The sequence below is a fragment of the Lampris incognitus genome, chromosome 2 (genome assembly GCF_029633865.1).
Source record: "Lampris incognitus isolate fLamInc1 chromosome 2, fLamInc1.hap2, whole genome shotgun sequence".
Lineage (NCBI taxonomy): Eukaryota > Metazoa > Chordata > Actinopteri > Lampriformes > Lampridae > Lampris > Lampris incognitus.
Window position 1 is genome coordinate 123,911,211 of NC_079212.1, and position 25,802 is coordinate 123,937,012.

General features: G+C 42.4%; 1 protein-coding gene across 1 annotated transcript in view; it reads right to left on the reverse strand.

Annotated features, from left to right (window-relative positions):
* The window catches only part of col2a1b (collagen, type II, alpha 1b), a 73,748-nt gene extending 48,483 nt beyond the window's left edge, over window positions 1-25,265 (reverse strand). The window contains exons 1-16 of the mRNA XM_056301620.1: window positions 25,238-25,265; window positions 23,486-23,572; window positions 19,788-20,011; window positions 18,091-18,126; window positions 16,933-16,965; window positions 16,663-16,716; window positions 14,582-14,683; window positions 12,963-13,040; window positions 10,499-10,543; window positions 8,387-8,440; window positions 5,747-5,800; window positions 4,444-4,497; window positions 2,901-2,954; window positions 2,742-2,795; window positions 2,486-2,530; window positions 1,676-1,729 (exon numbers count right to left, since the gene is read on the reverse strand). Of these exons, the coding sequence (XP_056157595.1) occupies window positions 1,676-1,729; window positions 2,486-2,530; window positions 2,742-2,795; window positions 2,901-2,954; window positions 4,444-4,497; window positions 5,747-5,800; window positions 8,387-8,440; window positions 10,499-10,543; window positions 12,963-13,040; window positions 14,582-14,683; window positions 16,663-16,716; window positions 16,933-16,965; window positions 18,091-18,126; window positions 19,788-20,011; window positions 23,486-23,572; window positions 25,238-25,265 (1,056 nt within the window). The remainder of the gene's footprint in view (window positions 1-1,675; window positions 1,730-2,485; window positions 2,531-2,741; window positions 2,796-2,900; window positions 2,955-4,443; window positions 4,498-5,746; window positions 5,801-8,386; window positions 8,441-10,498; window positions 10,544-12,962; window positions 13,041-14,581; window positions 14,684-16,662; window positions 16,717-16,932; window positions 16,966-18,090; window positions 18,127-19,787; window positions 20,012-23,485; window positions 23,573-25,237) is intronic.
* Between the last annotated feature and the right edge of the window lie 537 nt (window positions 25,266-25,802).

Genomic DNA, 25,802 nt, shown 5'->3' on the forward strand with positions numbered 1-25,802 from the left:
CTGAATTAAAAGAGCGAGCGTAAACATTGATATTAGGATCAGTATTGTACGGGATCCTTTTCTCAATGTTTGGGATACAGTAAGTGACATATAGCCTTTTGTAAATCTTCATTAGTCACTCCAAATAGAGTAGCGTTCCATTCAACTTAGGAAAACGTCCAACACTTGGATTTAAAGGCCTCTTGAAATTGGAATTCCATCTTGGAAACTGACAAAATTTCTCTATCCTGACATTTCCGAGCTACAGCTGATTGACATCACAGAAAATAATAATCAATTAAGACGTTACAATACAACTAAGTTGTTTTTACCAACGCATGATCGTTTACAAAATAAATTGGATGATAGTTGGTTATCGTGGCAATCTTGAGTGTGATTTCTTTGGCTGCTCTAAATGCCTGGCAGTTGGTGAATTTAACTTAAAAGGATAGAACATGTAATGTGAATCAGTGCAAGGGATGGTAGTTTGTAAGAAAAGTTTCAGGAATTAGGTGGCGCCATTGGCGGTTAGAAGAGCGATGTATGCCGTCATTTAGAACTCCACCAGCGTTGCTACTCAGTACAGAAAAAGAAACACAAGTAAACTCAAATCAACATCTGCAGATAAGATGGTAGAACGTAACTCGGGAGACAGCGAATATGGACTTTCCTCAGTTTAACAGTGTTCTTTAGCACAGGAAAATAATGTAAAAAAAATAACACTTGGAGTGGGCGGCACAGTGGCGCAGTGGTTAGCGCGGTCGCCTCACAGCAAAAAGGTCCTGGGTTCGAGCCCTGGGGTAGTCCAACCTTGGGGGTCGTCCTCTGTGTAGATCTCCAAAGGAGTTGAATCAAGTGCAACTGGACTTGGTATATATCCGTGAAGACGTTTCGCCTCTCATCCAAGCGGCTTCCTCAGTTCGTGCCTTGCACATGCAAACTCTGTGTGGAGTTTGCATGTTCTCCCTGTGTCTGCATGGGTTTCCTCCGGGTGCTCCGGTTTCCTCCCACAGTCCAGACATGTAGGTCAGGTGAATCGACTGTACTAAATTGTCCCTAAGTGTGAATGTATGTGTGTGTATGTGTGGGCCCTGTGATGAACTGGCGGCTTGTCCAGGGTGTCTCCCTGCCTGCCACCCAATGACTGCTGGGATAAGCTCAAGCATCCCCACGACCGTGAGAGCAGGATAAGTGGTTTGGATAATGAATGAATAACACTTGGTCTGCAATTCCACTGCTTCGTCTTACTTGCCGTGTGTAGGGCCCATGTGATGTCAGAGCATTTACGCAAGCAATTCAAGGGTGAGTGAGTGGTTTAAATAGTTTCAATGGTAGCATTCATAGAATTATTGATGCGTCAGTTCTACTTAAAAACTGACTTTCAGATATGGATATGTTAGTTGTATGAGCTCTTTGCTTTCAATCATCCACATGAATCACCAACAATCTATCTTCCAATATGTTACTTTTCCTTCAAGTAAGCTAACATTATTGCAAGGTGTTCCACATATACACCTATTTCTTGTGTTCCTGAATTGCCTAAATGATCTTGCTTAGTCTCTCCACACTGCTGGATGATTTTTAATTAGAAGACGGAAAAGTCCAACTAGGAAATTCCAACTTCCCAGGTTGAATGGAATGCAGTTTTACCCTTTGCATCTGAGCAAAAGTCATAGAGAGAAATGCAGATACTCACAGCTGCTCCAGAGGGTCCAGGGCGGCCTCTCTCACCAGGCAGACCACGAGGTCCCTGTGCAGAGAAGAAAGAGGAACAACAGACAGATCAAAAACTGTGTCATCGATAATGAGACTCTAAACATGTTAAGCGCATTTGAGAGTGAGAAAAAAAGGATCCATGACTTCAACTCTGCAATCTAATATGGCATACCTTGTGTCTTCAGCTAAACATACATTTTGATATGATACATAATACCAGCTGAAGTATATGTAATCTAGGATCAGCTTTGTGAAGTGAAGCTGATATGATGTTATTTGACAGCTGTTGTCTGTGAACATTCAGATCACTCAGTGAAAGTTTATCCACATAGCATATTTTGTAAATCAAAATGCAATGCAATGCACTTTAAAAGAGGGAGTTGCAAGCACTGAGAATAAGAAAGGGATTTACCAATTTATAGAATAAGAGAGTGTGCTTTTATGGGGTAGGGGGTGAATTTGATTCCTGGTCAGGGTAAAGGCCCAATGTGTATGTAAGAGTGTTGATGGGTATTGACGATGCAGACCTGGCTAGGGAAAGTCAGGGGGTTAGACTGGTGGTTGATATGAATCCCAATTTAGGTGAGGAGCAAGTGAATCTTTTTAGTGTGTGTGTATGTGTAAATATTGATTGGCCATTGGGGAAATTAGGATAGGGGGCTAATGTGTGTGTATAGCAAGATAAAAGTGGAGGAGAGAAAGACTATAGCTGCAGAAGTGACACAAAATAAACGTTAATTATGAATATGACAAATAATTGAAAAATAATTGAATAATAAGATCTACACACCATTGGTCCAGGAGCGCCATTCTCACCAGGGGCACCAGACTCACCCTAATGAAAGAGAGAGAGAGAAGGGGGGGTTTATATGAAAACAGAATAACTGTGTTGGATGGACTACTTACAATTTTTTTGGATGAAAGATGAAAAGTAATCAGTTACTTGTTGCCAGTCAAGGTTTTCACCTTCTGGTCATTACTGACATGGAAAAACAAATGAAAAAGTGCATGGCAGATGTGTGATGAAGAATGAGAGGAAGTATCACCTTAGACCCAGCGGCTCCAGACTCTCCCTTTGGGCCATCAAGACCTGGATACCCCTACAAAGAAGAGAAAGACGTACCGTCAAGAAAAAATAAAAATAAAAAGGCTTTTGAATCATATTTGAAAATTGTGAATAGGTTGTTGATGAGGACCAAACTCACTCTGTGTCCCTTGATGCCGGGGAGACCAGGAGTTCCTGGGAATCCACGGGCTCCCTTTTTGTGAGAAGGGGGAAAAGAAAAAGAGGGAGAAACACAGAGAGGAATTATTTCACTTTCCAAATCTCTTTCCCTCCACTAGACAGAAGCAAGTAGTACATTGGGGCAGATTTTTTCCCCAGGTTCCTCTTGACTCATTAGTACAGTGGTACAGTGTCAAAACCAAGAACAGCCACTTTAATCTTTACTTTTATTGAAATTATCAATGAGGATGCACTTTATTACAGGAATATGATCATCCAACTGTTGAATCCTTCATGTTTCTGGCCACCTTTCAATATGCCATTACCGATTCTACTTGGATCCTGACCTCTAGCATTCAGTGATGTGAATAAGATACACCGTAAAATAGAGAGTAAGTGGATTCACAGCACATCTGTCAAAATTTTCCATTTTAAAAAACCCTCATAGTTATCGATCATTGCAATTGCTGTGTAGTTCACTGATGACTGCGTCAAAGAACAAAAACCCTCAGCCGGCCTTGGCTCTGTGTTTCTGAATGCAGAAACCTGGGAAGCTGTGGCACAAGAGTCATTCACTATGTTTCAATTGGTGCAGAAACCACTACTGACATCTACTGATCATGCTTCAGAGACCTCTAATTATTAAACATATAGCACCATTTGAGTACTCTAGCCTTTCTAAATACTCAGCACACATAAGACTTCACAACCTGGAAACAACAGAAATGATTTCAAACAGTTGACCTTTCTCGCAAGACCGGCTATGACGTAGAAACACCGGATTCAAGCTTTGAAATGTCAGGCTTTGATGCACAGTGAAAGTTCAGACTGAATAAACGAGAATAAGTAAGAATGAAGAAACTCATCTCATCTCATAAAACCAGTGTACATCAACACAAACAGTGAATTTACTGTTTTACTGTTACTGAGATGGAAATGACGGCCAAGACTGGACTGTCGATATGAGTACGTACATTTTCTGATTGAGAAATGAACAGCCCTGTGAGTTACTAGCTATCGACTAGGTTAGCTATCGGCTAAGGTTAGCTTAACAGTAAACGTTAGGTTGAGGTTAGGCTTGGGTAGAGGTTGAAGTTAAATCAGGTTAAAGTAGATTAGCTTAAATTGAGGTAAATTCAATGAAATAGGATGGAGGGAACATAGGTCTGACGGAACATAGACATGCTCCCGAAATGAACACGCCACCATTTGGCAAAGCACATTCTGGTAAAGGAGTTCGGGTGAACGAAGCGGATTTCTTCTACACAGCCAGTCTGCTATTCACTGTCAAACGGATCAGATTCAGGCTGTATGTCAGAATGACATCACACATATTGGTTTCATAAATTCATGATTTTACAAGAAGCTATTAATTAAAAAGCCATTGATCTTTCACCAGTAGTAAAACAGAAATATATCTTTCACTTCAACCACTACTTCATATTTACCTCGTATATAATGTCAAAAACATTACCGATATTCAAATTTATAATAAACCAAAAGAATAAAACCGATTTATGTACCTGAGGTCCAGCTGGTCCACGCTCACCGGGCTTGCCAGGTTTACCAGCTTCACCCTAAAAAAAAACAGACAGAAGGGGTGAAAATTGGACATATTTCAAAGCCGTTCCATTTTTTTTAATAAATTGATTTGAAATTGACAACTGGAAAGAAACATTTTTTTTCTCCCATCCACCTGCTATGTAGGCAACTTTGTTCATTGAAATAGAGCGCCCCTAGTGGAGTCATTCTGATATCATGTCTGCTGCCATCAGGTGGCTCAAAGTGAGCATTGAATTTAAATTAGCTTGCTTTGATTTATTTAACAGTAGAATAATTTGTTCCAGTTGGAATAAAATTCTAATTTGATTTTTTTTTTGTATACAACCTTTTTTGTGTACAACCTGTGTACAACAACAATATGGATTTGCAAAAATATCCTGTTAAAGTCAGTGAAGAACTCCTGTTCCACTTGTAACACTTGAAAAAAACGGATTGGTGCCCATCTTGATAGATAGATAGATAGATAGATAGATAGATAGATAGATAGATAGATAGATAGATAGATAGATAGATAGATAGATAGATAGATAGATAGATAGATAGATAGATAGATAGATAGATAGAAGAGAGGAATTGAAAGTAAGATGACGTGAGGTACTGAGTCAGATTGTGTCAGAAACGCTTAAATTTTGATGATAATAATATTTACAGTGCAATGATATGGAGCAGCAGAGCAGCACACTAGCACTTGTTTACAAATGTGACACAGACCTATTGACTGATAAGCTAACCCTGAGATAAAACAAACAGGTAGGTCAGGGAAGGTCCATGCATGTCTAAAGTTGATCTATTAATTCAAACCAAACCAAAGAATGGACAAAAAAGAGATGGGAAAAACACAAATCTGTAAACAAATTTACATTTTGCTTTGCGTCAGCCTGCAGGGTGATTGAAAATAAGAGTGAGTCATTATCTTGAAAATTATGCATTACAGATAAAGATGGAAACAAAAAGCAATAATGCTTTAATTCAATTTTTGAATATTATAGGAAAATTTTGTCTTTACTTGGAAAAGACCTTTTCAAAGACTTTTTGTGTTTTGCTGACAGATAGCCTCATAGCATACTGTAGGAAGACATCGTGTGATCACAGTTCACCTTATTGTGATTTTGGTAAATGTAGAGTTGGTTTGAGTGGATGAGATTAAAAAAATAAGAATGACTTTTGGAGATTCTGATTGACACCCTATTGATACTTGATCGCCAACTGGTTCTGGTTATTTGTTTGTGTTTTGGTGAACATGTTTGTGACAGATATACTTACATCATCTCCAGGTTTGCCAGATGGTCCAGGGGGGCCACGAGGCCCCATGGGGCCCTATTAGGAGAGGAAGAAAAATAAAATCAGCAAAGGTGAGATGCAATTACCAATCACAATCAATAGGGGACAATGTTTCACAATAAATGAAAATTTATTAAATCCAGAACCATTCATATCATGTAGTTAACAATGCAATTTTCTCCTTTCCTTCATGGACAGCCCTGGTAGAAAACATTCTTAAACGAGATGCCAAATGAGAAATGTATAAAACCAGGGCTGCAGATGATTTCAATTTGCATTTGGACACTCTCAGTTAGTGTTTCTTTCACTGACACAAGCTGAGTCTAATTATACATTTCCCACAATTGTAATCAAAATAAGTCAACAGCTGGCTCTGTTTGGCTCACATGAAGCAAGTTCTTGTTTTCAAATACTTTTCCAAATACTGTGGCTGGGTTAACAGCATGCTGTTAAAAATATTCACACCTGACCAAAGACCAAAATTTTAGTGCTGCTGCTCTGGTTCTGACGTGCATTGAACTTCACCATTTACAGGTCACATTACATCTAAATGGGGAACTAATTACTCAGATAACCTGGTTTCATATAAGCATGCTTCTGTTCTGTTTGTCTTTCTCTGTGTCTGTCTGTTTGTCTGTCTACCTAGCTGTCTCTCTCTCTCTCTGTCTGGCAACCTGTCTGCCTGTCTGCCTGTCTGTCTACCTGTCTGATAGTCTGTCTGTCTACCTGTGTGCCTGTCTGTCTGCCTGTCTGCCTGCCTGCCTGTTTGTCTGCATGTCTATCTGTCTGATGGTCTGTCTGTCTGCCTGTGTGCCTGTCTACCCGTGTGTCTGTCTGTCTGCCTGCCTGCCTGTCTTTCTGGCTTTCTGTTTCAGATTTTTGACTAACTATGACTTTGTGTACATCTTGTTCAGCTTTTTTTTGAGCTTTTTCTTTTTATTCTGTCTCACCATCTGTCCACTATCTGTTGTACTGCCTGTTTTGAGCTCCCCCCTTTCCCTTTTCCTCTCCTTATGAGTCTTCCCTCCTAAAGGGGATAGCCTATATTTCACTATAACTCTGAGAGTGGGTCAGCTAACTTCCAAATTAAAAACCCTGAACAGAGATAATATGAGGCATCTCCTAACAGGGAACCTGAAAACCATTTCACTATCATAATCACAGCGGATGTTTTCGCTAAGGGGGACCTGGTCATTCATCACACTCCTCTTACTTTTCGAGGAGAAAACACTTTTGACTATTTCTTGTTTGCCGAAAAACTCATAAGGTGGTCACAGGACTTCAGCAAAATCAAAGACCATTCGGCCTCAGCCGACCTTTGTGCATTCAGAAAGCTTGATTTTAATCCTAGTTAATTGCCGAACATTTCAGAGAAGGCACCAAAGAGGCTGTCCGGCTCCATGGGTGCAGATTAATTAGCACAGCGGTGGGGGGAGACCCAAATGTCAACATGCTGATAGAACGGAAAAGACCAGAGAGGATTGCTGTTTTTTTTAAAAAATATTTTTCCGGAGGGACTCAGAGAGCCAAGGGATGGGTGGGTGAGGAAAGAGAGAGCTAAAAACTGGGAGAGCGAGGAGGGGGAAGCTAAGGATGGGTAGAAAAAAACATGAAGATGGACAGAGGTAGGCAGTGTGTCAGTTTGTACAAATATGTGGTGGGGGCAACCATCCTGGTGGTGGGCAGAGGGATAGGGATGGGGATGGGGCTGGGGATGGGGATGAGGATGGGGTGTACTTTAAAATTTTTCTTACACCAAGTGTATTTAAAACCTATGTGAGAGCTCAGAAATAAAACATATCTCTGGTGCTGTGGTTTAGTTTTGTGATTAGACTTCCCTTTTGTTGATATATACTTTTGACTGTGTTCAGAATTCATTTTACTACAATATCCATTCACTACAATGTCCAGAGAACATTATTATGGATATAATTTAAATATCCACAACATATTTCTTCCTATGCACTAATGTTCCTTGATAATGGCCACGTGGTGGCATTAACCCAAAGGGGATGGGATGGAAGGGGGGCGGGGGGGCAATTTTATAGAGAGTTGTTTTTTGTCAACCTGGACAGGAGAGATGGCAACCCCTTGCATCTCCCCCTCAAATTGGCCTGTGGAGGTGGGGGTGGCTGAGGAAAGACGACTACGTTTGAGGGGGCTGTCAAAGAAGGGTTGGCTAAGGGTAGGAGGGGAGGGAGCTGGCGGGATGAGGGTATGGAGCACTACTAAAAGGCCAGAGAGACCTGGGAAGGAGGTGATAAACACAAAGGTGAAAACTTGTTTTTGGGTAAAAGGTCAAAAGACTTTTCTGACAGGCCTCTCTTTCCTTCTCAGACTCTTAACCCCAACCCACACAACCCACTCCTCACTCCTATTCAGGCTGTTAGTAGATCTAAAGTAAGCCCTTCAGCTTACCAGGCAGTTTCATCCAGTTGGTTTTGTTTATACTAGGGCAGATGGAGAAAATTTACAAGAGAGGGTGTACGGGAACAGGGGGACTTGTGGGAGTATGTCAGTGAGGTGAGACTGACATCCGAGAAGACCTCTGGAGGAAGGGCATTTGAATGAACCATCTGAGGAGTTTCAGAGGAGAGAGGAGTAGACTGTTAGGCTACTTACAGATTGTCCGGGCTCTCCAGCCTCTCCTGGGTTGCCTTGGAAACCTTGTGGGCCCTGGGATGTACAAAGACAAGAGAAATTATGAGAGATTTGCCACCTGGGAAGAAGAGGAGGCAAATAAAAAGTTCAAACAAGCCCTGGGCTTTTTTTTATCTTCAAATGTACAACAATGAACTGTCTTTAAAAATGATTGTCCTGCAGAGTGAATGTCTGTGTTTGAGTCTATTAGTACCATGTAGGTCACAGTACAGAATAGACTGTAGCACTATCAAACGCAATAATTATGCATTATATGTCTACAGTTGACATGGTTCGAACCATCCATCCATCAATCCATCAATCCATTATCTATACCGACTTAATCCAGTCCAAGGTCACGATGCTTTGATTTAAACATGTTAAAATACATTCATTTTTGTCACAAAATGACTTTTAAGTCAAGAAACTAAGTACTGCATATGGCAGATATTGTGCTGTTATTGATAAAATTGCTAATTTAAAATTAAATTTTCTGTGACTGAATAGAAAGTGGATTAAATTTAGCACAAAGTAAACATGCACAGGTTTATTCAGCATACAGCCTTACAAATAATGGACTGATTGCAAAATAATGACTGATGCAGCAGTCTACCAATCAGCACGTAGACATCATCCCCTCCTCTGACATCTGGCACCCCACTAAGAGCAATGGAGGGCAGCTTTGATGCAACATGCTATCAATAATGCTGGATAATTTGAGAGACTTCGTTAAAAGATAGGAAAATGGTGGAAAGTTCTCGTTGGGGGAGAAAGTGCAAAAATGATTCCTCTTATCTCAAGTGACTGGAGTGAAAATGTAATTTTTTTATTCCTTTACCAAAACACAAATGCAACTTGCAGCAGTGCCTTCTAGGGATTTAACTTTGTGAAAGAGTGCAAGTTCAGCTCATCGGTCAGGCACACTTGCTTCTGCTAACATGTTAGCTACAGTTAGTTAGCTTAGCTTAGTTTATTTATTGTCTTAATGTTTCAATAAAGTAATATTTAAGAACTCATACTGAAAGTTTATGGGGCATAGTGGCATTAACTAAGGGAGGTGGAACTTGGAGAACTTTTGCAAACAGATATGTGGTAAGAAAGTGCCAGTGTCCTAATATTGGTATTTTCTGACCCTACTATGTCTTTGCATCCCACCTGAGACAGACGGGAAGACAAATGCAGAAATATTATGAAAGTTATTCAGTCTGTCTCTGGGGATGCAACTTTTGCTATTGCATCATCTTCATGTTGGATCTCTCTGCATATTAGAAATGAGGTGAGCTGTCTGTCGGTCCGCCCCTTGCTGCTGCATGCCCTCTTTACAACCTTCAGTTTCATTCTTCACACTTAGTGTATTGCATAGGCTCGCTGTTTAGTCCGCTCATGTTATTTGCTTTGTAGGATGTTTTTGTGTCTCTTTATTCTTGAAGAGTGCCTTTTAGAAAACAAAAGCATGATTGTTATCATTTGGATTAGTAGTAGAAATAGTAAAACATTTCAAATGAGACTAAGATGAAGGTGTGATGTCTCTAAATGTAATATATTCCCCAAATGTGAACTCAGTGGGACGTGGCCATCAAACGGAAACAGGACAGCAGCTACGACTTAACAGCTTTACTCCGGCAGCTGGAGGGAGTTGTTAGGGTTAAAGGGACAGTGGTTTTTGGTTGAGGTTTATTTTACCCCTCTGAGAGGGTAAATTGTCAGGTATTGCATGTCTGGGTTGTAGCGTAGGAAAAAGCCCTGCAGCCTGCAGCTGTTAGATTAAAGTATTCTCGACGTGCCACCTTCCTCTTGAAAGAAACAGCTAGTGCTCTGGCTAAGTGTGCACGGGTCTTCATGAACATCAAGCACATATCAGCTCACATTGTGCCCTTCCTCCCTCATTAGTGGTGTGCCAGAAGTGGCCTTTAGTCATCAATCATTTCCAGGCCATCATAATCATCAAAATAGTTCAGAGGGGGAAGACAAAATAACGCGGCAACATGAAACATGTTACAATTGTCTTGCATAACCTAGAATAGGGCCCAACTTCCGGTCTACAGGTGAGTCTGGTTTGTGTATTACATGAAGAGTACAAGAGGAGGTACTTACAGGTGCTCCGGTAGGGCCGGGTGGTCCTCTGGGACCCATGGGGCCCTGGAGGAGGAAAAAAGAGACAAGAGACACAATGTCAGGTTAATAACAGGTTAATCACACCCTTCACAGCTAACAGTCACATTCACTTTCTCCTAAACAAACACACACACGTGCATAGAAGAAACACTAAAATTGTCATAATTATGTTTAATGTCTTGAAAATTGTTGTTTTATATGCATGTCTGCAGAAAAGGTAAAAAAGGACCAAGCTTTCTTCCACTGGAGTATTTTCAGCTGCTATAAAAACATATTGGCTGCTTTGCCCCAAAGCTACAGAAAACTCAGCAGCTCTGTCTGCCTGTCAGATCCATAAATCGTTTGGAATTCCACAGTGGCATCCAGACTCTCTCGCTCTCTCTCTCTCTCTCTCTCTCTCTTGCTCTCGCCCCCCCCCCCATTTCACTTTAACCCAACACTGGGTCTCTCTCAAGCGAACATTTTCACTGTCACCTGCTATCTCTTACTTTCTCTCTGTCATTCTGGGTTTCTTGCTTTCCCACCCACTGTGAATTTTTGCGGTTCAAAGGTCATCACCCGTAGTAGTGTTGCACTCTGGAGTGGAGTGCTTGAACCCAATATGTCCCCCCCCCCACACACATACACACAAGGTTTTCATTTCCCCCCCTAGATCTAGCTGATTTACCACAGATATACAAGTGATCTGATGAAATATGACTGTCACAGGCATTACAGTAGCGGGTGTGACTTTTTTTCAGTGAAATCTTCTCTGAATTAACCTTAATCTGCCATGTGAAGACTTCTGGCTGGAATCACATGTCACAAGTAATTTTTCCTTCAACTCCATGCATCATTACTCAGCAAAAGAAAATCACATTCTCTGAAGGTGATGAACCAAATCCCCCTGATCTCGCCCTTTCTCAATCTCTCGCTCTCTCGCTCTCTCACTCTCTCTCTCTCACTCTCTCTCTCACTCTCTCTCTCTCACTCTCTGCTCTCTCTCTCTCTCTCTCTCTCTCTCTCTCCTCTCTCTCTCTCTCTCTCTCTCTCTCTCTCTCTCTCTCTCTCTCTCTCTCTCTCTCTCTCTCTCTCTCTCTCTCTCTCTCTCTCTCTCTCTCTCTCTCTCACTCACTCACACACAAGGAGTACATGGTAGTACATGGAAGGGTCGACAGTACGATTTGTCCTCAGTATAGTTTTACAGGATTTCCAGTCGTCCCATGTAAAAGTGCTTTTTATCAAACTTACGCGTGACAGGTCTTGTCGTAGATCTTAAAAAAAAAAGAAAAAAAGAAAAAAAGTACTCCTTGAATTTGGCTGCTTTTTTAATAAAACCTCACTTTCAGCCCTCGGATTATATCTGAAACAGTTGGGGACGCAGCCAAGGAAAACGTCAAAACCCTGTATGGCCAGTGGTTCAGGAAGGCATGAAAGTCGCCTTTTCATTGGGTGTCGGAGGCTGATACCTCAGCGGGCAGGGACTTATCAATGGGTTCTATATCCTCTGGACGGTGCATGGGGGTGTGTGTATTTGCACATATATGTGTGTTTAGCGGTGGGCGCGGGCCTTGTGGCTTCCATCTCAAGTGAGATCGTTGTTCGTGTCTGGAATGTAGGCGCTGGGATAAAATGGGCCGGGGATACGGTGGGGTTATGACTTTGAGCTTTGCTTCTAGACAGTGGGTGAGTCAGTCTTATTTGGTTACCACTCCTCCCCTACTTCCAAACTAAATGTGAAGTGGCTTCAAAAGGAGCCGCCATTGCAGGGAACGCTCAAACGGAGACGCGAGCGGACAGAGGGACGATTCTGTCTGGGTCTGACAGTGAAGCCACAGACATTGCCTCTCTCTGTGGGACTCTGATTGACTTCAGCACCACTTCTCTCCTGGGACTTCAGGCTTCAGCTGGGCCAGACAGCGCGGTGGTTTTCAAAACCAAAATAACTCCTCACTGCAGCCCAGGCAATCTGTCAAGCCAGCTAGGTTGCCAGCGGCGGTGGTCGGCTTTTCACGGGCTCGAAAAATAATAACCATCAATAGACGTTTCCTTAACTTCTAAAACTAGCTCCCCTTTATCCTCCATGGGAGACATTTAAGTTTTCCATATGGGCCCAGAGGGCTGTAGTTTCTCTTCTCCAGTTAGGGGGAAAAGTGTCCACTTATACAGTAGACAAAAAGGGTCTCTCCCAAGACCATAAACAGAAATTACCAGGAAAAAAAAAAGTTCTTGTATCAGTGGTCTGTGCTGTTTCCTCTCATCACTTAGGCCATTCATTGTCGAGGCGATTATCCGATCCTGAAAAGGGTATCTCCCTTTCAGAAGAAACAGATTCGTAATGTTTAAGCGGGTGTCCGGTTTGTGGTTGTTGTACATGTAAGTCCTCGCTGATTCAGGGATCCAGCGACATACTGCAAAATGAATAAGGCGGCAGCATTGGGTTTCATCACAGGCGCTCTCTCACCATTGGTCCTTGCATCACGCCCATCTGAGCGCCACCGGCTTTTTCGTCAAATCCACCAGCCATCTGGGCAGCAAAGTTCTGTGAAATGCAAGGGAAAAGGGGTGTTATTAGGGTTTATTATCAACAAAGACTGTACAATATATCGTTTCAGGATCAACATCACAATAGTCACACGTACAATAGTCACATTGCAGAAGATGGAGTATAAAGACACATAGTCCCATCAGTAATGTTGGGCTAGTTATTGCTTGCTAGAAAAATGAAATCTAGCACAACGCTTTTGTAAAGAAAAAATTATGCTAGCTCAGCTGACAAATAATATGACTTCATCTGATTTAATGATTCTTGGCAAACTGCTTTATTTCCTTCTCTAAAATAATCTAAATTATGCTAATCAGTTGTTAATGAAACTTTGAAAGTTAAAATCTGCATATATCCGCTGAAATTGTGCAACTCCTTTTTAATATTTAATTGTGCAATGTATTTTGCAACAAAACAAGCAACAAAAAAAAATCAAAACCCTAAAATATTACAATGTTGATCTGACTTTGACACAAGTAGTGGAAGCTTGTATAGATATGAAAAGATGAAAAGTGGGATTTGATGGCCTCCAACGAAAGGCTATGATTAAGTTGTTGAAAACCCCACACTGTGATTAATCACCAATGAATCTGAAAACAAGTGAAACTCCAGGAAAGTAACGAGCCAATACTACTACTACTATTACTACTACTACTACTACTACTACTACATTGCTGAGTTTATTTCTGTTACAACCCACACAAGATTCTCCTCAGACAAAACACCAACACATCAGCCAACCTCAGCTTAACTGTCAGTACAAAATAGTCATTCCAATATCTTTAGCCTTTGTGTCTTACAGAGAGATGTGCACAGGACATAACTATTGAATGGCAATCTGAATATTCTACAAAAGTAGTACAAAATAGTCATTCCAATATCTTTAGCCTTTTTGGGTGCAGTCTTACAGAGAGTTGTGCACAGGACATAACTACTGAATGGCAATCTGAATATTCTACAAAAGTAGTCTCAAGTGCTTTGTTTTGTTTTGTTTTGTTTTTTCTCAAAAGCCAAAGACTGTCATTGATTTGCATCCTTTTCCTTTTGGCAGGATGAAGAATTAGGTTTTTGTCAATGTTACAGCCGATGGGTAGAGAGAGAGAGAGAGAGGAGGGAGGCGTGTGAATTGATTTCATCTCTCTCTCCTTAACAAAGGATAGCCTTGTTTTTTGCCCCCCCCCACCTCCAAAAACCCCCTCTCCTCTCTCCAAACCTATCATACTGCCTCCTGTCCATCCACCTCCCCTTTCTTCAACCCCCTCTCTCCTCCCTTTTCTCTGGTGAAGAATGAGAGGCATTCTATCTATTCTCTCGCTGCATCCTTTGCCAATGTCTCTCTACCTCTTTTGAGCTCTTGCTTTCTCCCAAAAACCTCTTGCTTGCACCCGTTCACCATGTTCCTCGCTTCTTTCAGCCAGTCCAAAGGAGTCCATTCTCAGCAATGCACCAGTGTCTGACTTGTCAACTGCCGCGTCTATGGTGAGACTTTACCCCACCGCACCCACCCACCCCACCCCTCCTTGTCATGGGATACTTACTCCTCCGAGGCCAGGGGGTCCATTAGGTCCTGGAGGCCCAGGGGGGCCGGGGTTTCCGGGGGTACCAGGCTCACCATCTCTGCCACGGGGGCCAGGGCTTCCCTGAAAAAGCGACAGAAAGATAGACAGCAGAAAGACAGAGAGAGAGAGAGAGAGAGAGAGAGAGAGAGAGAGAGGGAGAGAGAGCGGAAGACAGGTGGAATAGGGCAGACACAGTTAGTCAGCAGTATTTGAGTCTTTCTTGATAACAAAATACTATTCTTTGATAGATAGCCAGAGTCAATAAAACTGAACTGAAAATGGAATAAAAGATAAAACAAGAACATAACCTCCACCATAAAACAATTTGTTTATGTTGTTATAACCAAGAGACGTAACCTTCTAACAGTATCCAATTTAATAATAATAATAATAAAAATTTAAAAAAACTCGTACAAGTTTGAGATTCGATATGTTATTATAGTCAAATCACTTTGTCTTATTGAATATTAAACTCTATGGCTTTTATGTTTTCTCAGCAACAAGTGCAGAAGGGCAAGCTATTTGTGGAGGAAAGGAAGGCGTATAAGCGAGACATTAAGAATACGCGGTACCTTAATTGTTTGAGTCTGTACATGTGAACTGAGAGAGTCGGTACAGTGGATTAAGTGTCATTCCACAGCTAGCAGGTGTTAAACTGTTAAAACGCCGTGTGGCAGCTACTGTCACGGCTGACAGAGGTCTATTTTGGGATAACAGGAAAGATCATTATTTACACTACAGCCAAGTCTATGCCTGGAAATAAAGGTATGATTTTAAATAAAACACAAGAAACACAAGTAATAACAATTAGGTTTGTATATATCACAAATACGTGTGGGGGAGGGGGGTTTAGATTTTTTTTTTTTTTTTTTGTCTGAGGCAGTGTGTCTTGATGATTTATCAGGCCAAATCAGAGATGCACTGGCATACCACAGTGCATGTAGCAACAAATTACCTTGCTGGGGGAAACTAAACAAAGAATGTGTTGAGCCCTTAACAGATCCTATTCTATGCTATGTTAGACCAACACACCGGCTTAATGATGACATGCGCCTGTGAAGAACTCAACAATATGAGGATCTGAGTGATAAAACAACCGTATATGTGCACAAATTTTGATGAAAAAGAAAAAGAAACGTCGTGCAGAAAACCTAACATACTGTAACTGAGACAGAATGCAAATTGATGGCTAAAGTGATGCAAAAACTGGCTTCAGTTACTGTGCAAAAAAAAAAAGACAAAAAAATCTGAACACAAGGCAAAGAAAAACATTGTACAAAAGTGTAGCCAGACTGAAATTCCATCTTCTGACCTTTTTTGAGGTGAGGAATGGTGAGAATATACAACGCTTTCCAACACCTACTGTAGGTCAGCCACATATTTCTTCCTCCTAATATATATTTATATATTTGTATTATCAAATCACTTGATAAAATGTCTGACAGCTGCTCGGCTTTAGTTGTAACACACAATAAGAACCACCCTGTTGGATCCTAAAAGCTAGGAACGTTCTGTGAAGCAGCATTTCCTAAGTACCCCGACAGTAAAAACAGCTCATTAAAATTCTTCCTCTAAAGCGATTCAAACTCGGAGGAAATCAATTCACCTTGCACTGAATTATGCCTAAACAAGGCAACTACACAGCCTCACCTCCTGCCTGTGCCCATTATCTCATTTTGTCAAACCGATGTGAGGAGCAAAGATCAACAAATGCAGCAACACTGGTTCCTCTGACTGATTGGCCGAGGCCTTCACAACAGCCAGAGGTTTACATTGTGGGTCTCTCACTGCCCCACATCTGTTACACAAGCCGGCCTCTTAGCGGACCGCATCGCCTAATGGAAATGGCACATGACTGGTTTTAACTGATCTGCTCAATGAAAGGCTGCCATTCTGCAGGCGTGCCTGCTCCAGCACAAACCCAATCCCCCTCAAAGACTTCCTATTTGGACCTGACAGGAAGTACATTTTGAGGGGACGGTGCATAGGCTCTGCAGGTCAGAGGGACAGAAAATGACAAGGTCGATGAAGGGTATATACAGGATACGTGACGGACTCACCTTCTCGCCTTTATCCCCTCTTGAGCCTCGTGATCCTTGCTCTCCAGGTGGGCCCTGCGATGAGAAAAGATGGCAGTCAGCAACCTTCAGGTGTTTTCTCAGCACGTTTGAAAGCTCAAGTTGCCAAACAACTTTGTTACCATCCCATCAAATCTCGTTTGTTGCCATGCTATCAAACATACAGTTCTATTTCATGGAAATGTAATGGCATACAATGACGGTTATAACTGAGACACCTGGGTAAAAACAATTACTGAAGGTTGTGCATACCATAGGGCCAGGTGGTCCTCTTGGTCCTACAACCTGGGTAAAGAAGGAGAAAAAAAAGAGGGAAGTGTCAGTACAACTATGTTGCTGATCTTTAGTGAAACTCTCTTTTCAATTTGGAAATGTATTGCAATTAAAATATTGTTGGGCTCTTGGCTGAAACACTCGTAATAATGATCACAGGAGTAGTCTCTACATTACCATCTGCTATGGACAAAGTGTTAGAACCAGACCCCGAATCTGCCAGTGCAGGTACGTTATTTGTTTGTTTGTTTGTTTGTTTGTTTGTTTGTTTGTTTGCTGTACTGTAGTTGTACAAAGAGAGAAATAATGTTAATCTACCTTGTTTATGGCTAATCTCTTAGCACGAGGCATTATCATTACAAACAATGCTTTTTATTCCCTGCCATGCACTTCTATCCCCCAAGTGGTGTAAAGTAGTTCCATGTGCAGCATAGCAGCAGTGAGTCCTCTCTCTCTCTCTCTCTCTCTCTCTCTCTCTCTCTCTCTCTCTCTCTCTCTCTCTCTCTCTCTCTCTCTCTCTCTCTCTCTCTCTCTCTCTCTCTCTCTCTCTCTCTCTCTCTGTCTCTCTCTCTCTCTCTGTCTCTATCGCTTGCTCACTCCTGGCCTAGGGGGAATCTTATGGGAGTGTATGGAAGTCTTATATTGTGCTTGGCTGTCTTCCTAAAGTGTGGACTAAACAGGCTTAATGGGGTGAGAAGCACCTCTCTAGACCTAACGTGACTCTTTCTGTCCTTCTCTCGCTCGCTCTGGATTTTCTGGATTTCTCTGTCTATCTACTGTGTATCTTTCCATTGTTTCCATGCCATCTTCTTCAGGGAGACTAATAGGTATTCCACAGTTGATTTCTTGAATTAATCTCTCTCTCGCTCTCTCCTTTCTGAGACAATGGAGATCAGATCTTTATAGATCCACAGTCTGGTGTCTTATGCAACCCTCAGAGCTGATTCTGCACTCTCACTGTGTGTCTGAGAGGAAGGAGCCAAAGATGGGGGCGGGTCTTGGTGCAGATCAAATGATTTTCATTTGCCGGTGATTCCAAATTCCAAGCTAGTTTCACATATCAGCATTTTGTAAAGAGGACGACGACGACCTGAGCTTCATTTTGGAAATTAGCGACACTGAGGGCTGTCAACTTACATCAGTAATGTCTCCAGGTTCACCTTTCTGACCCTGGTGTTGGAAAGATGAAACATAAAGACAATAATTGGTGTTAAAGAGAGAAAAATTACATTATAGAAAGTCCTTTTCATGGAACATTATTTGCTGGAAAATACATAAGTAAGCCTTACAATAATACTGAGACATAAATATGCAATCAAGGCAGGATATAACAGCTACCTGTCTGAAAAAGAGTTCTCATATCAAAGCTTCACTTAAATCTGAAAACTACAGGGCTGTTATAGGTCTGGAAAGGTAAAGATTTAATTGTAGGTGTGCGCGAGCACACACACACACACACACACACATTTACATGTACAGATGCCACACACACCATACATCATACATGCATAGTATCTGAATGCCCAACGGTGTCTCACCTTAGCTCCAGGTACGCCTGTTATGAGGTAGAGAGGAGAGAAGGGGGGTGGGGGTAGATCAGGATTAGCATATGCACTAAAGTTTATTTTCCCTAAATTGTTTTTTTTTTTACATGTAAGACCTATACCTCTACATAGGTGTTTTTAGCCTCCTAGATTGAACTACAACAAAAACCACCACCAACTCATAGAGCAGGCACCCAAAGAGCCATCAGGATTGTTGAAGTGTTGGTTGAGGCTCCATCTTAAGAAGTCGATGCAGAAGCAAAGCAGCAGCAGATAAGAGAGAAGTGCAGAAAGCAAAGGAATGACAGGAGCCCATGAAAAGGCATCTGTCTGGGGATCACACCTGGACTGTTTCTTCCCCCATAAGAAAGTTCATTACACTCCAAAGTTGATCTTTGTTCCATTGTAAAACAAAGGAGCCAAAGATGACTTTGGTGCCTTTCTGGAGAATCAAGTCCCAGAGCAGTTAATCTGGTGCTACTAATGCTTTTGCATTGTTAGATAGGACTCTTAATGAATCAGAACTTTATGCAATTTGCAGCTGGTCAATAACTCACATACAACCATGTCACATACATGTAGCTCAGCATTACATATTGCTTTTAATCTCAAAATTAAAATCTTTTGTAAAGCATTTTCATGAAAATGTATGCTCCTGCACAAAGTGACACTTCTGATTTCACTGATGCTCTCAAACGTTTTCGTTCACATTTCCAGAGCTCATTTGGATATGACGTTTGGACATCTTTAACACGACAAAGTGATTAAAGCTGGGGAATATATATAAACCCTTAATTTCATCGGAGATTTACTCCCCTTTGACAACAGAGGAGAGTGTGGTGAGTAGAAACGCTCGGCTGTGTCTGTTTGAGGTATTTCCATAATGACTCCCACATGTTTTTATGATAGTATAAGTGAGGGCAGGGGAGGGGGATTCAAACAATATGTGGCCAAAGCGAGGCAGAAATGGAAAAAACGACGTTGAGACGTAGCATTCAAGTGAAATCTTATCTGAAGTGCCATCATTATCGTTTATGTCTTCATCATTTGTTGTTTGTTTTTGAGGGGGGGAGGAGAGGGTGAGAAAAACAACATTCGTATCAAAGGATGACATAGGCCTTTAGGCCTGCCACAAGCATTAAGAGTCAAAGCCACAGAGATTAAATTCTGACTCGTTATCCTCTGACTAATGCCCGTTTTGTGGCAATGTGTTTTCTCTCCACCACCCGCCACCCCTAAAAGAAACAACATGATTTTTGCATGGTAATTTATTTATGAGAGGTATGAAATAAATAAATTACGACCACTTGGCGGGGCTTGGTCAGCAGCGCAGATGGGGCAACACTCTCCAAATGGGATTTCAGGTTTGGGGCAGTCTTTTAACTCCTCGCAGATAATTTCGTCGCACAGGACTTTTCCCGTGTCACACACACAGATACGACAAGGCTCTGGTTTCCATACATCCTTGTCGCTATAGCGTTGTCCGTCTTGTATACAGCTAAATGCGTCCTCCACTGTGTGTAAGACCATATAGCAAGGTAAACACAGAGGCCCAGGCGGATGGTTGGGGAGGGGGAAGGAAAGATGAGATCATGTTATGTTGGAATAACAATCACAGCAGTGTTACTCATAAATAACAGTTATTTAGTTCTTAACAACTTCACAGTGGATATATGAAAGACCTATACATAGAAAGACTGATATGTACATCAACAGGTAACCAACTTCGGCGAGTTGTAATGAGAAAATATAAACACATTGCAATTGCATTAATTTAAATGAAAATCAAAAAGAAGAAGAAGTGAAAAAAAGACAATAATGACAATAATGTGTTGCTGATGTGAAGCTTTTTCGCCAGAGCAACACTGCGTTTAACGGTTACAGCAGCGAAGACGACGGGCTTGCAATTGCCCATTTATCCACACGGTGGCAGCACTACCCACAGAATCAGGCGCCGCTGTAACAGCCAACAGCGCCGGAGGACTTGCGAACACACGTGTCTAAAACCAGAACCCGCCCCTTCCACATCTGCGCTCCGAAGGTAAATACACACGTCTACGTAGCTTACACTGTAAAGTCGCCCTAAATAACAAGACATGAATGAATCACAGACTATACATTCACTGACAGCAAACAAGGGCGCCGGTGTGTGTTTTATCAGGCCCGGAGTGTAACCTGCAGCGCGTAATGGAACGTAAGCTAATAGATGAAGGGGCGTGCGTCAGCGCATGGCAAGTTAACATTGGCCTGCTGCATGTGGTCTGACTATCACTATGCACATCTCGCTCCATCTGTGGCCATTTTCTCCCTCAGCCACATTCCGGATAATTCATTTATCTAGTCAACAGAGGGGCCAAACGACTCTGATTGGAGCCATTGAACCCTGCCGGGGGTGAAAGTGGTCGAGGTCTTCAGGGAACTGAAAGCGAACAGTTATATTTACCTTTGAGGCCTGTTCAGGTCTAGGTAACCCAACGGACCTTCAATGAATGAGGCCTTTCTGGAATGGGACAGAGTGGGCAATTCACGAACTATTGCCTTGAACAAACACGCCGCACATTTAAACCCCCCATCTGGAAACCATAGCAGTGTCAAATGCAGCTCAACACGTCAGGAAGAAGAAGAAGAGAATGGTCAGCTTTCATACGCATAGCGTCCCTTACTTAACTGATATCTAGTTTTAAGAGCTTTGCCGGAGTGACAAGCACCTGCACCTGTCCTTTACTGCAATAGGTACATCTGAGACAGTATTCTGCTTCGTCATTGTGACCAGTTGCCAATACAGAGGAATCATTTCTCCAGGTTAAACCTCAGGTAACTTGTAATTTAGCTCCCCGTGGGTTGGCAGTTTGCAAGGGAGGAAATGAAAGATGGAAGTAGTAAGGTCAACACAAGTGTGTTCATGGATGTTGGAATCAACTCTTGCATATAAAAACAATATCCATGCTTGATTATTCGTTACATAGTCTTATAGGCCCTGCCTCTGCCATTAACATCTAAGTCCCCCCATCACCTTGCTTCATGGATGATCAATTTGTGGCCACAGGAATTGAGATGCTAAGAAAACAGACCCCCGTCCACCTCGAGTGACTCAGCGCCACTATGTGTTTGCTGCCCTTTGAGCCTGCTAGGCTGAGGTCACAGCCAGACTCTCTGCCCTTTTTGAGGACGTCTTAGTACCTCTTAGGACTTCTTAGGACTTCTCGTCCCAGAAATATTTCTGCCCCCAGTCAAACTCTCAGGAAAGAACGGCTTGCATTATGTCCAGGGGCCTACAGCTCTGAAAAGGGTAACCTGAGACTCGCAACTGCATGAATTTCTTTTTATTTTTTTGCCCAGCTTATAGTTTCCCCCTGCTCTCTCTCGCTCTCTCTCTCTCTCTCTCTCTCTCTCTCTCTCTCTCTCTCTCTCTTCTCTCTCTCTCTCTCTCTCTCTCTCTCTCTCTCTCTCTCTCTCCTCTCTCTCTCTCTCTCTCTCTCTCTCTCACACACACACTCTCTCTATCTCTCTCCTTAAACACTTTTTTTCTCTTTCTCTCTTTTAACTTAGAGCCTTTGAGATGCCTGAGCTATTGTATACACAAAAGAATGCACCTTCCCCAATTACAATAATAAAGCCACCTTTTATATTTTTCCAGTCATCGTTCCTTCTCTCTACCCCCCGTCTCTCTCTCTCTCTCTCTCTCTCTCTCTCTCTCTCTCTCTCTCTCTCTCTCTTCTCTCCTCTCTCTCTCTCTCTCTCTCTCTCTCTCTCTCTCTCTCTCTCTCTGTCTCTGTCTCTCTCTCTCTCTCTCTCTCTCTCTCTCTCTCTCTCCTCTCTCTCTCTCTCTCTCTTCTCTCTCTCTCTCTCTCTCTCTCTCTCTCTCCCTCTCTCTCGCTCTCTCTTTCTCAGCACCCTCACTGTCACAGCCTCTGGGTAATCTTTTAAGCAGATGGAAACCCTAAAATCATATGGAACATTATTTCTGGCACTGGCCCACCGGCATACCTCCACTCTCACCGTCTTCCTGGCTACTACTATGCCTAAAGGAACAACGGTGATGATAAATCACCGTTTAGCCTAACATAATTCGAAAAGATTGTGCAAGGATGGAGGGACATGTCGAGGTACAATGGCAATACTGGGGTCTTTTATTATGTAAATGTTTAAAAAAAGGAATAACTTAGGTAAGTAGGCTTTTTTTATGGAAATCTCGGTTATTAGTTTATCATTCCTCCTCTGCATGCCTGGATTCGCCTCGATGCCCTCTGACAGCAAAGGAATGTCAACGCTTTTCACCAAAGGCCCTTGAGCCTGACACCTCTCGTTGTGTGGACTATCAGTGATAGCGAATCTACGGTAAAAAAAAAAGAAAAAAGAAAAGAGTAGCCCCTCTCAGAACGCTCTCGGAATTCCTCCAAAGTACCCCACAGGTGTCCGGCGGCGCAACTCGCGGAGGGCGGGGGAGGGAGGGGGATATAAGTTTACTAGACTCAGCAGTTGAAACGACGAGCAAAACCGAGGGATCTTTTTTTATTAATGAATACACAACAACCGACTAGAATGGCCCCTTAAGAGATTTCGTTTTCGTCGCGTCAGTGGTGTCCATGCGCTTCTGCCATCCAGTCACCGCTTTTACGCGCAACTCCAGACTCCGCCACTACAGCACCTCCACCTTCCTCACACCTACGTTCAACTCGCTATACAGCACTAACCCACCGGTTATCCCGGTGGGGTTGCAAACCATCAACCGGGGGTGACTTTTCCCCCCTGGGGCGCTTTTCCAAGTCTGACACAACGACACACCGTCTGTGCGTAAAAGTGCGGCGAAGGGATACAGCCGCATCAGTCCCAGCACGAACTCACACGAGTCAAAACACAGGTACTTACGCCGCACAACCTCAGAGGGAAACGCATGACAGCATACTCTTATTCTTCACAACAACCATACTGGGGTTTTAGAGGGGAGGAAAAAAAATGAAGAAAGAAAAAAAAATACTGCCACTTACGGTCGTCCTCCTCCTGACATCTCACAACGGCTAATAGTACGACTTGGCTTGCTACGAGTAGCAGTACAGTCCTCGAATCCACAAAGCCTGAACATGTCTAAATATTAGACATGCAGAGCCTTTGGGGGAGAAAAAAAAGAAAAAAGTAGGGGACGAACGGAGCTGAGGCTTCTCTCAGTAGTGTGTGTGTTCCCAGTTACAGAGCCGAGCCATTCAACATTCAGCCCCTCCAGAAGCGATGGAGGAATCCGGTGGCAGACCCAGGACCCCAGCAGAAACTCAGCACCGACCGGTTCAGGCCAGGCACTGTAGTTTTATGTCCCCGTAGCCTTCAATGGATCTTCGTATATTCCCAAATATCAGGCCAACCCCTTACCCCCCTGTCAAGCTGAAATCTGAGTCCCCGTTTTTCCCCTCCCATTCCGTCGCCCAAGTTCCATTATCCGAGTCTCAAACCACTCCTTCCTCCATGTGCTGCTACTGAAGAGAAGGTGGGGGGGGGGGACCCAAAAAAGTGAACTCTCTCTCTCTCTCTCTCTCTCTCTCTCTCTCTCTCTCTCTCTCTCTCTCTCTCTCTCTCTCTCTCTCTCTCTCTCTCTTCTCTCTCTCTCTCTCTCTCTCTCTCTCTCTCTCTCTCTCTCTCTCTCTCTCTCTCTCTCTCTCTCTCTCTCTCTCCTCTCTCTCTCTCTCTCTCTCTCTCTTCAACTCCGCGAACCCTCCCCCCTGTCTCAACACTCACAAACAGCGCTGTTCATGGAAAGCACACCTCGTGTCCAGAATCATTTCGTGCTAAACAGTTAAAGATGCAATTTTGTCTCATACTGCGAGAATACATTTCTCCGTTCAGGCCTGCATTTTGCGGTGTGTGTTGATTTCAAAATGCAAGTATGAAATGCAGCCTTGCACGGCTGCAACGGAAATGCAAATGATAACACCTGACCAAAAAAAACAACAAAAACAAACTGTTAAATGTTTGGGACTTGCAGTGATTGGTCATCAGAGTTGTATTGGTAGAACTATGGATGATGCATTGGTTTAAGAAGTTCGAAACCAAGGTTTTTCACCACACGTGTTATGTGCTAAACTGTCGTGTTTGACCTCTGCGTTGATAACGATGAATTTATTGATGTCAGTCAAAATACCAACAAGGTATTTGATTGACATCAATGATGGATTCTTCATTGTCCTTCTATAGAAGAGACTTGTGGCCACACCTCCATACATCACCTCCAAACATCCAAACACAAGTTCATCACATCACATTATGAATACAACTTCCTACATACTTACACACATATAGCTCAGTTAAACAGAAGTTACAAAGTAAGTACTACTTATGAGCGTGAAAGACATTTAATGGGACATACACACATATGGACAAGGACTATCACTGGGTGATTTTATATATAACTGATATGGCAGAGGAGACAAAACTCTGCCAAAGCAAGCTTTTTTTCTAGGCTATGATCTGTATCAGGGGACTGGAGGCAAGTGTCAAAGTTTTAGCCTTCATGAAATGTACATCTCTTCTAATACATTTCAGAACCACCGATGACCATCATACTGTATCATGATTATGTGATGGGCCCAGTTTCTCTCAAGTTACTCATCAATTTATGTACTTTAATATGTCTGCCATAACATAGTAATGTTTGGAAACCACTGTGCCATGGACTAGTTTGATTGGCTGAAAAATGAGGACGCTCCAAGCAGCATCTGTATGTGAAAGTAGGTGGGGCCAGGTGAGCTCACCTGGTTCGCTCGCTGGGCCGTCACTCATGCTGCCGGACTAAGCAGCCCTGGTCTGTGTGTAGAAAGCAAAGTCTATAAAGGGAAAAGGAGGAATTTGATCTGATGGTGGGAACCACAAAGTTCTCAGGAAGTCTGTTAGTTTGCAGGAAGGGGAGGACTGGTATGGTTTGTAGGTCTACAGCATGCAGATCATCACAGGAGGGTGGAAAAGATGAGTTTTTTTTTTTTTGGTTATAGTATATCCAGGGAGACATTTTATGGACCTTTTTTGAGACATGCTCTATATTGTCAGATGTTTTATCCTTTTGTCTATACGGAGAAACATGCTGTGGAGAGAAGATGCCTGTTCAAGTATTTGTTGTATCGGTTTTTTTTGTTTCTTTTTAAAAGCTGACCATGGCAATAGTTTTTTTTTTATAACAAAAAAGTGCATTAGATCTGATATGCATGGTGGGTCATAGCAGATCTAATGCAGTACGAGACAGTAAATGTCTATATTTGCTGTTTCTGAACTGTTCTGCACCGCTAGAAACTTTTTATTTTAACTTGACAAAGCATTACTCTT